Genomic DNA, 10,721 nt, shown 5'->3' with positions numbered 1-10,721 from the left:
TGGGAAATGGTGGTCGGCTGCATGTCACATTGATGCATATATTGACAACGGGAAAAGAAGGTGGTAATAGTAGATATAAACAGGTAAATCGACGTCTTGAGCTGATCCCATACGCGGTTTTGTAGGAGAATACCGTTTGGATGTGTGGATTCGATGCTGGTTACAGAACTTGCTAACAAGGGCGATATCGGAGGGAATATCGGCCACACGTTAGCGATTTCTCATGTTATTGAACACAAATAGGAAAACAATGCGAAGCAATAGTTTCAGTTGGTCAATATTTCGTTAATCATGGTGTTCTATCTTGCGAGCTACTATTCTGCAAAGGTGGCAGAACCCTCCATTCGTTCGTCAATAAGGCAGCTGGTGGTACCCTAGACCTGAACGGGTTTGAACCGTCAAGATAGGGGTCGATCCGAATAAGCGGGTGTCGAAAGCAACTGCTTCGATGCCGTCTGACCACCATTGTACTCCATCGATATCTCCTCAGCATCTTGGTCGATCCTTCTTCTTCCACTCAAGTCAACGTGCTGGAAGCCAAAGCCGGGGTGGCCAACGAAAAGACAGCACACGGCAACATATATCATCCTGCTGGAGGTCAGTTTATTATTCAAGACGCGAGGAACAATTCAGCAAGTTAATACTTACACGCCCTCCAGCCCGATAAAAAGGCCTTCATCGGTGATCTTGTCCGAGTTACTATACCCCTGGCTGAGTTCGTCGACACGATAAATACAGCGCACCAGGATCAGCAAGATAGCTGCAGCAAGCCCCCCGAAGAATACTTGCTGACGAGTGGTGATGGCCGCCTTAAGGCTGGAACCCCGAGATCTCTGTAGTTGGGCGAAGCGGATCATGTAGTCGGCAAAGAAGCCGCAGAAGATGACGAGGACAATGACTTGCAGGATGAGACCAGCCATTGCAAGATCAATGCCAGTTTGTGAAGCACCCCTCGACGTTGAGGAGAGTGCACCTCCGGCTGCTTGGAGGATAAGACAAGTGATGTCGGCTGAGATGAAGATCCAGTAAAACATTTTAGCAGGTAGACGTGAGATTTCAGCAGCGAAGAACTGGATCCTAAGATGTCATTTCCATTAGCCCACAAGTCATTGAAGAGCGGCGCGAGAGGGCACCTACGCTCTGGATAGCGTCACGTAGATGGCTGCTGTGTAAAATACAGGCCCACCAGTGACACAAACCATCTGAAGCATAAACCCTCCAAACGACCAAGGATTTCTCCAAAGCACGACTCGTCCGGCGTAACCGATAATGGCGTAAAGACAGCCAGTGGCCATGAATGCCATGAACCACCAACTACGCCATCGAACACCCAAGTAGACGTGTATGCTCAGAGCAATGACGTATAGGGCCATAAAGGTGATGTTGGCTGGTAGACTTGGACGGTATTGATAGATAGTCCATTCGATGGGACAGAGATCGAGTGTGCAGTTTGCCCCGGGGCCGAAAGACTGGAACATTCCTCGGTGGACCCATGTTCCGTTTGGCAGTTCGTGAAGGTATTCCGGGTTGATACCCGACTTCATTGCAGTTTCGTAATCCATGTTGAATTATGTCAAGAGCTGTGAATACAAAGCAGTGTGAAAAGGTTAAAGCGATGAGGAATCGGAGATGGCCATGTATTCGGGAATCTGCTAAGATTCTTATACACCTCTCTTCTTGTCGATATCTTTGCCAATGTCCCAGCCATCAACCCCAAGTTTCTATTCCAATCCTTCTGATGGAGGATTCCGTACTCTCTTTCGCTCCATCCTTGGGTGGCTTATGCTTAACGAAGCAGATGAAGCATCATTGGCTCGTTCCTGGCAATGTTACCAGCATCATGATCCTTCAACCCTGTCTCATTGGCTCAACGGTCAACAAGCGAGTGAGGCGCATGGTCTGGTCCGTGCGGTGAGAATGCGACTGAGGCAGTTCTCTCTCGCTAATGATCCATTGACAACTTGGGTTCCTTCATCTCTCGATAGGCGACGTATCCTGACCATTCCATGATCTCCATCCCATCCCTGACTCCAACACAAGATGGAGCCTCCCAACACCGCCAACATCGTGGCGCGAAAACCCTATCACACTAAGAGGACCCATACCAAGTCGAGAAATGGCTGCAAGGTCTGCAAGACGCGTCGGGTCAAGTGTGACGAGGCTCGGCCGGCATGTCGGAGCTGCGTCATGCGCAACGCCGTCTGTGTTTACCCCCAACAATCTCCACCTCCCCGAGTGCGAGGTCCTTCGCCTGTCTCGGATATTCCTTATGAACCTCTCTTCATACAGTCTCCCGTGCGGGATGCCGTCGACATGAAGCTGCTGTGGTTCTACACCAGCAAAGCATGTAGCACTACATTCATCATTGAGCCTGCGAGAGAGGCGCGCGTCACCAACATTTTGAAGGTTGACATTCCACGCATCGCCTTCTCGTCCCCGTTCCTGATGGACTGTCTACTCGCCACTTCGGCACTGCAACTCGAGCTTTTGGGTCAAGATGTCGACATGTACCGCGCCGTTCGCTATCGCTCTCATGCGTTCCACGGCTATCGCAGAGCCATTGCAGAAGCCAAACCAGAGACGTTCCCGGCAATTATTGCGTGCTCTATACTTCTCACGAACCTTGCATCTCACATGTTTCGTGAAGAAGAGACTGAGCAGTTGTACATCATCAACTGGATGACCCTTTGGAGAGGCATCAGCCACGTCATAGATCTCGTGAGCCCGAGGAGAATTTGGGAGTCTGGACTGGCTGAATTATTCCTGAGGCCTTGTGTTGACCCAAACCAATCTGCCTTTTACATCCCCAGCCACCTGCTCTCCGTGGTGGCCTCGATTGAGCCTGGGGACGAAGACCATCCTAGCATTGGCACCTACTACGCGGCTCTCCGCTATCTCGGTTCCCTCTATTTCAACCTGTCAAAAAACTCCGAGCCTGTCATGAATTTGAGGATTCTCACTTGGTTCACCTACTTACCAGAGTCCTATGTCGAACTTTGCCGGAAACGGAGGCCTCGCGCCCTCATCATTCTTGCTCACTATCTCGTCTTTATAAAGTTGATGGACACAATCTGGTGGGCAATGGGCATCGGAAACCGCGAAATTCGTGGAATAATCTCCTACCTCGGAAACGAATGGTCTTCCAAACTTGCCATACCGCGACGGGCCTTGCCAATAGAGGGACGACTTGAGATTGCGCGATTGCTTCTTGATGACCAGAAATGGGAATTCCCTGTTGTTGTTGATGAGGATCTTAGCTTTGGAAGACCCATACCGGGTGGTCATTCGCCTGGGTTCACGCCGCCGACAACGGTTTCTCCGCCGCAGGCTGATACTAGGGGATTTCAACAAGACAAGATCACGCTCGCTGCCATGGCGACAAATTCATGGATGTTAAACGAAGCGTCAAGTAATTAATGTGATTCATAGAAAGGTAATAAAGCAAGCCAATTCAAACATCATCCTGGCCCTTCTCAGCAGCCCCTTGGTTCTCTGCATGCAATGAGATACCTAGGCAGTTCAAAGCCACTCCCGAAGGCTTCACAGCCACACATCCGAGACGATCCCAACACCGGCTCGCCAACCCCTGGCAATTACTCACCCTTCTCCTTATCCATGCAGTACCGTCCCGTGATCCTTCGAATCTGCTTGCCCCAGATATAAATAGGAATACCAAGAAGCCCCAGTGCACCAGTCAGACCTCCAAACGTTCCAAACGCTCCATCGTAGCCATTCTTCTCGATGAACGGGCTGATACCGTAGCTGACGCCAAACGATATAATGCCTCGGAACGCGCAGATAATGACGAGAAGCGGGCCGGCTCGCTGGGGGTAGCTGTCCAAGAGGTAGGTGATGGCGACGATGTTTGCTCCAACAAAGGTGAAGTAGTATGCAGCCACTGCCCAGACGTAAACGAACCAGTGATACTGAGTTGGATGGGCAGCTCCTTGCCCATACAGCACTGCGGTGAAGATACCGACAATGATTGGAAAAATGAGAGGGATAATGCGGATCTCGGGCTCATGAATGCCACCACGCTTCTTAGCAACGTAGGTGATGAGCTTGTCAGAGCCGTGACCAAGGAGTGGCAAGGCAACCAGAGATGTGGCGATCTGTCCAGCGTTGACGTAGCTTGCCGAGGTCTGCGGCCAGTTGTAGGGAGGGCTCGTCACGATGGTTCCGTAGGTCGTGCCAATAGCGATGTTGACTCCGATGGTGAGACCGTTGAGGCACATAGCCCAGAGAACGTTAGGGAAGAGGAGAAGCCCAAAGGTTTGCTATTGATCATGGTTAACCACATGTACCTCGGTGAGAAGGAGATACTCACGAGAAGGATCTCGGACAACTTATTCCACTCGGGTTTTCCAATCCAGAGTCTCAGGTCGGATTTCCAGGTCCGTGGCTCAAAGTTGACAAAGTCGAGCTCTGGGCGTTCCGTACAGACCGTCAGAGTCTTGCCATCCTCCGAGGTTGCAGTGTCGTCACTCCCGGCATCCTGGAATGATGATGAGGGGCGGTCATACTTTGTCTCAGGGACAAAGAAGACAGCCAGGATAAAGCAGAGCCCAGAAAGACAGGTACCGAGACCGTACCACCACTCAGGGGTGATGGCCCCAGCAATAGGACCAGCAAAGAGGACAAAGACGGCTGTGGCGATTGTCTGGATCGACTGCTGGACCATCAACCATCGACTTCTCTCGTGCAGAAAGAAAATCTCCTATCCAGGAGTTAGTCCCAACCTGGAAGTCACATGTTACCTGATTGTCACATACCTGCGTGATCATTGGCACGAGAGCTTCGCTCTGACCAGCAGCCAGGCCAAGGACAATGCGTCCACCAAGATGCCATTCGTATGTTTTCGCTCCGGCGCACAAGCCGGCGCTGGCTACCATGATGACTGTAGCTCCGAGGAGGACGATTCGACGGCCAACGGCCATACCGAGGGGCATTCCGATGAGGTTACCGATGCCCCTGAAGCAATTAGCGATGTCAATGCCAAGAAGAAGCGAGTTTCTTACATGAACAAGGTCGGATATGTCATCAAGTGCGTGATATCATCGTAACCCTTTCCGACGGCCGCGTAGCCGGGGATGTAGAAGCCCAGGAGACCTCCGAATCCGGAGACGAGGGCCAGGCCAATTGTCGAGACTTTTCCTTTGTCAACACTCGCAGTTCTGATGGTTTGTGATCTTGAGGCGACTTACAGAGGGAGATGGTTACGAGAACCATGGCCTTTTGCCACATCTTCATGTTGAGAGGATCTCCAAATTGTCAACGCAAGTTTTCCCTTGTCAGAAACTGTACTTACCTCGAGGATCAGCTGTAGGCGTGGGAATGTAGACAATCTTTCCCTCAGTGAGCTTGACCGTCCCGGTGACGGTAACTTTGGACTTTGTAACATGAACAGCCTCGAGGTCGTCAACATTGACGTTCTCGACATGGCTGGCGTCTTGCTTCATGTCGACGGGGTGAGATTCGCTACCCATTGTAAAACCTTTGTTGCGTCGCGAGTTCGTTGTCAGTGTGTGTCTTGTCCTGAGGCCCTCAACGATGCCAACGACGCTGGCTTTATACACGAAATGGCCAAGTCAAGGCCAAGGCCAAGGAGGTGAAAAAGGCCTCTCCTTGGCTTCGAATCTGTTGAACGCCCTTGGCTAGGTGGCATTTAGCCCGCCACAACTCTGGCTTCCCCGCATTGTTAGAGGGCCACATCCCGAATGGAGAGGGAACTAAGCTTTGTTGGTTGCTTGATAAGAGGACGAACCGAAATTGCCACTAGAGAATCCGGGGTAGCAGAGCCGAACCGAGCACCGTTCGGCTGACGAGTTGCCTCCCCGCGTTTTTGGTGTCCCCATGTTCGGGTTGACCTATCCAGGACGCTGCATTTCTAATGTCATGACCAAATCTCATCAGCATCTTATCTAATGCGAGTGGCTGTAATCTCTTGGCGGTCGTCAAAATATCACGGACATGCCCTGAGTAGTGCACTCCGTGTCGACCCCATGGCAGATGGCTCACAGCTGGATCGGCTTACTCTTGAAAGTTAAGAGGGACGAAGATACACACACAGAGAGAGAGCCAGTAGTTTAATCAAGAAAGAGTCAATTTGCTTTTCTAACTAAGCAGCTGAAGATGCATTCCTTTCTCCTCCATTACTCCGTGTATGGCTTGACACCCGCCAGTCGCAGCACCTGGTCCGTCACAACAGGTTTCTCAAATGGCTCCGTCCTGTACTTGGGGCAGACTTCACCATTCCTCATGGGCTTCTCCTGTGCGATGCGAATGTTGCTGGGACAAATATTAGCACGCAATCAGACTGGGGAACATGATACGTACCAGTGCGGCCAGTGAGTGGTGCCAACAAAGTTCTCAAAACAGTACTTCTTGGCCTCGAGAGCCTCCTCAGTGGCAAACCGCCTAGGAGTCATGCAGATATACTGCACATGTCGAATCTGATCACCCTCGGGAAACCTCGCGTAGTGCATCGTGCGCGAGTCCCAGAGGACAAAGTCACCGGGCTCCATGTTGACCTTGATCATCTCACAGCCCTTGTCCGCGAACCACTTGACGTCCTTTTCGCTAAAGATGAAGAGATCCATGTACTTGATCTCAGGAGGAGGAGCATCCTCGTGGTCAGCTGACTCGCGCTTGTGAGCGAAAAACTCGTTGAAGAGCTTGGAGGAGCCCTTCATTAGCATAAGGCCACCATCCTTGGGTCCGTTGGGGGCAAAGTTCAAAAGACCTTGGACTGCTTGCATACTATTTCACACCTGGTTAGTCCTATCCACTGCAGGTCGCAGTTCACTTACCCCTTGCGCTCAGGGTTCTGGTCGCAGTGTGGCCAAGGGCTCCAGGAGATGTCCTTGCGGTTAGGCATGGACACGTTGAGGCCGTCAAACGAGCAGAGCAGCTCCTTAGTATCCCAAAGCTTCTCAAAGATCTCAACAACCTTGGGCTCCGTTCTAGCTTCCCAAGCCATCTTCTCATGGGTAGCACCATATGAATAGTACATGCCACCCTTGAAGCTGACGGGGAGGTGTTCGGCAGTCCAGGTGCTAGGATCCTTGTCATCAAAGCCGAGGTCAAAATTCTTGAGCCACTCGATCTGCTTGTCGCAGTAGTACTGAGCTCGCTCGGGGCTGATGACGTTCTTGATGAGGACGCAGCCGTGCTTGTGGAACTCATCGCGCCAGTCGCCGTATGTGACGCTGGTGTCAAAGTCGACGAGGTCTTTGGTCTCAAACCGCGCAGCGACGGTTTGGGTCATTGACATTGTGCTCGACATGTTGGGAGAGATTGAAAGACGAATGATTTGGGGAAAGTGCAAGCTGAAGATGGTAATGTTCAAGATGTATGGAAGTGTGTTGATGAGGAGCAAAGAATATGCAGGTCATGAGGCTCAAGGTAGTTATATCTCGGTCATGAAACCCAAGAAAGTCAAGATCTGAGGCTCAAGGTGCCCCTCCGGTATGGCCCACTCGGTTCGGGGCCATCCATTGTCGGCATCGGCAAACATTCTAGGGAGATGGTGCAGGCGTAAACTCAACTCCTCCTCCTTCGGTTCGTTTCCGTTCGGTTCGGATTTCGGTTCGTGATTGAACCGAAAAATGAGTCTTACGCACCCCGCAAGTTCCCCCTCACTCTACCCCGTGGGGATAACTTCAACCGAGATGACACGGCCAAACAATGGTGTTTAGTTGTAATCACGAGGCGGGATGTGGAGAGGTCTCGACTTCTTCTGGTCCGTGTAGTCGGCATTAGTGACACGGCAATTGATGCATGATCATCAACTAATTAAAGCCAACGTCAACTCCCACCCTAGTACCACGTATCAATCGATCAAGCCTCATCCTGTCCCTCCTAGTTTATTTTCAGATCCCTCATCAGCCAGTCACCTAGTCAACTCAACCTCTAGGCTGTTCTTATTCTTCCCCCTTACTCATCTCTGCCATTCCACCTTGCAACAATGCCCGTTCCCGTTCAAGTTGCATTCAAGCCCCTCACCAAGCCAGAGGTGGGCGTCAATGGCTACGTTGAGCCAACTATCGGCAAGTCAGAAGTCCTCAAGAAAGGCTCAGCGCCATTCAAGGCCAGGACACTTGACTCGGACATCCGCGTTGACCACGACGTCGAGATCACTGTCCGCGATGGCTGCAGGCTCTACGCCGATGTTTTCCGTCCTACCGGCGATGAGAAAGTACCTGTCATCATCTCATGGTCTCCTTATGGCAAAAAATACTCTGCACTCGACATGATCTTCAACGTCTGCGTCTGGGCATGCTGCCTCAAACGCGAAGATGTCAGCGGTCTGGAAAAGTTTGAAGGCCTCGACCCTGCTTGGTGGGTGAACCAAGGCTACGCCATCGCCAACGTTGATGCCCGTGGCGCTGGAGACAGCGACGGTGACGCTGTCTGCATGGGTGCTCAAGAGGGTGAAGATGCACATGATGTCATCGAAGCTCTCGCGAAGCTGCCTTGGTGCAATGGAAGCGTGGGGATGGCTGGTAATTCTTATTTGGCCATTATGCAGTGGCACGCCGCCGCCCAGAAGCCTCCATCCTTGAAGGCAATTGCGCCTTGGGAGGGCTGCGGAGATATTTTCCGAGAGCAGTTTTGCCGGGGTGGATGGTTCACCATGAGCAACTTTGATCTCATCACAACGCTGGTGATCAAGGGCAACCATGGTGTGGAAGACTTTGCTGAGATGTATCGCCGCAGCCCCACTGCCAATGCTTACTGGAACGATAAGCGTGTTGATTTCAGCAAGATTGACATTCCTGTCTTCATCACCGGGTCCGACCTCAGCCAGATCCATACTATGGGCGCTGTGCGAGGCTGGATGGAGTTGAAGAGTGATAAGAAGTGGATCAAGTGGTGTGGTCATCAGGAGTGGTTTGAGCTCTATGGCGAGAGGGAGAGCTACCCAGAGCTCAAGGTAAGCATTCTACGCCAGCATCTCATGTCAAAACCGCCACTAACATCGTCTCAGAAATACTTTGACAAGTATCTCAAAGGCATCGACAACGACTGGGAGAAGACGCCCCGAGTCCGTTGGGCGACCCTCCAATATGACCAAGGCCGTGTTGAGGAGAACATCGAGTTGGCCGACTTTCCCTCGCCAAACACTGATTACCGCTCATTGTACCTTGGATCGGATGGCAGCCTTCTTGACGCTCTTCCTTCCGCCGGTACTACCTCTCACAATTCTGAGGATCGATGGTCCATCTCCAAGTTTCGATACACTTTCGACAAGCCCACGCGGATCTTGGGCATTCCCAAAGCAGAGCTCTATATGAGTTGTGATGCTCTGGATGACATGGTTGTCTTTGTGCAGCTGCGAAAGCTCGACAAGACAGGCAAGGAGCTGAGCCATCTGCAATTCCCCATCGAGAGGACTCCCGTCAAGACAGTTGAGGAAATGTCTGAGAAGGAGCGTATAAGCCTTACCCTGCACAACGGCTCAATGGGAATTCTTCGAGCCTCTCATCGCAAGATTGACTCTACCCGCTCAATGCATTCCCAGTTCCCTTTCCACCCACACGATGAGGTGCAGTTGATCCCAAAGGGTGAGGTTGTCAAGCTGGAGATTGGTATCTGGGCCATGGGTGTTGACTATCAGGCCGGGGAGAGCATCCAGTTCGATGTTTTGGGGCAGTATCCCGGGTTCACAGAAGTGACTGCGTTTTCCAAGCCCAGGCCGGATAGCGAGAAGAACAAGGGCCGCCATACTGTTCACTTCGGTGGTGATTATCCTAGCAGAGTCATTCTTCCTTTTGTTGAGCTATAGATGATAGTTAATAAACACAGGTTTGACATCCTTGGATGAACGCGGCCTTGAATGAAAGTCCTTGACTGGTGCCCACATAGCCTTCTCCATACTTGATCCCTGTTGGTCATTGTGGCTCCTGAATGAAGATTGGTATAGATACAACTATTGTAACTTTCCTAAGACTTTTCTATGCGTCGAGAGTAGAGTGTGACGCTTTTGAGGCGATGTGGCTAGCCGAGTGGCCATACTCTTGAGACGCGTTACGGGGACGTTGCAGTCAATGACGAGCCATTAGAATCGCTCAGGTATGCTGGCGCAATGGTAGCGCGTAGTCCTCCTAAGACTAAGGCTCAGGGTTCGAGTCCCTGGTGTACCGTCAAAGACCAGTTTGATAGTTACAGTTGTTGTGATTCTTTTGCTGGCCTGGCTTAATATATTCTTTTGCTGGTGACAACTCACCCTCGAGACAAGGCTAGTTGGGCATTTCTTTTTGCCACACAACTATCGTAGGATCACTCAAGTAGCTCCCTGAGTGTGGAGACCTTCTTCATCATTTTTGTTCGTTTAGACGAACCCGATGAGTCCACCGGGACTTTAGCTATGTAGCATCGATACGGTAAGTCCTAATGAAGCTGCGTTAGCTTGGACCTCTAGACTCCCTCCCCCCCTCCCTCCGAACATCTATCTCGATGGTCTTACCCGAGCGCGACAAGCTAGGCCTACCCATCAAACCCAATATACGTCGATATAAATTAAAAGCAAAAATACAGTTTGTCCTGAATCATTGAATCAGATCTCGATCAACTGTTATTGCCAGTGGTGGAACAGGCTCGGCTGGCCAAATCGTAAGACACTTAGCCGAACCGAAACGAACCGAAGCTACAAAACAAGGTCAACAGACCGATCACCTGCAGCTTTTCTAACATGACCCATCGTGATCTTTCGTTTCATT

General features: G+C 51.2%; 5 protein-coding genes across 5 annotated transcripts; 2 read left to right on the top strand and 3 right to left on the bottom strand.

Annotated features, from left to right (window-relative positions):
* Positions 1 to 398: 398 nt before the first annotated feature.
* Positions 399 to 1,562, bottom strand: NCS57_01390600 (uncharacterized protein; the record flags this gene model as incomplete). Its single annotated transcript, XM_053063526.1, has 3 exons — positions 399 to 588; positions 649 to 1,077; positions 1,138 to 1,562. The coding sequence occupies 3 exons, from the start codon at positions 1,560 to 1,562 to the stop codon at positions 399 to 401; spliced, it is 1,044 nt and encodes a 347-aa protein (XP_052906859.1).
* Positions 1,563 to 2,040: 478 nt separating this feature from the next.
* NCS57_01390500 (Zn(2)-C6 fungal-type domain-containing protein) lies at positions 2,041 to 3,417 on the top strand (the record flags this gene model as incomplete). Its single annotated transcript, XM_053063525.1, has 1 exon — positions 2,041 to 3,417. One exon carries the CDS (start codon positions 2,041 to 2,043, stop codon positions 3,415 to 3,417), a length of 1,377 nt encoding a protein of 458 aa, XP_052906858.1.
* Positions 3,418 to 3,593: 176 nt separating this feature from the next.
* NCS57_01390400 (uncharacterized protein) lies at positions 3,594 to 5,486 on the bottom strand (the record flags this gene model as incomplete). Its single annotated transcript, XM_053063524.1, has 6 exons — positions 3,594 to 4,277; positions 4,328 to 4,717; positions 4,773 to 4,971; positions 5,019 to 5,148; positions 5,205 to 5,261; positions 5,309 to 5,486. 6 exons carry the CDS (start codon positions 5,484 to 5,486, stop codon positions 3,594 to 3,596), a joined length of 1,638 nt encoding a protein of 545 aa, XP_052906857.1.
* Positions 5,487 to 6,152: 666 nt separating this feature from the next.
* On the bottom strand, positions 6,153 to 7,285 carry NCS57_01390300 (uncharacterized protein; the record flags this gene model as incomplete). The annotated part of the gene is made up of 3 exons (XM_053063523.1): positions 6,153 to 6,288; positions 6,337 to 6,759; positions 6,810 to 7,285. The coding sequence occupies 3 exons, from the start codon at positions 7,283 to 7,285 to the stop codon at positions 6,153 to 6,155; spliced, it is 1,035 nt and encodes a 344-aa protein (XP_052906856.1).
* A 681-nt stretch (positions 7,286 to 7,966) lies between these two features.
* Positions 7,967 to 9,787, top strand: NCS57_01390200 (PepX-C domain-containing protein; the record flags this gene model as incomplete). Its single annotated transcript, XM_053063522.1, has 2 exons — positions 7,967 to 8,935; positions 8,990 to 9,787. 2 exons carry the CDS (start codon positions 7,967 to 7,969, stop codon positions 9,785 to 9,787), a joined length of 1,767 nt encoding a protein of 588 aa, XP_052906855.1.
* Between the last annotated feature and the right edge of the window lie 934 nt (positions 9,788 to 10,721).

The sequence above is a fragment of the Fusarium keratoplasticum genome, chromosome 12 (assembly GCF_025433545.1).
Source record: "Fusarium keratoplasticum isolate Fu6.1 chromosome 12, whole genome shotgun sequence".
Classification (NCBI taxonomy): domain Eukaryota; kingdom Fungi; phylum Ascomycota; class Sordariomycetes; order Hypocreales; family Nectriaceae; genus Fusarium; species Fusarium keratoplasticum.
The sequence above is the reverse complement of the archived record's forward strand: the minus strand, read 5'-3'. Positions and strand labels throughout refer to the sequence as shown.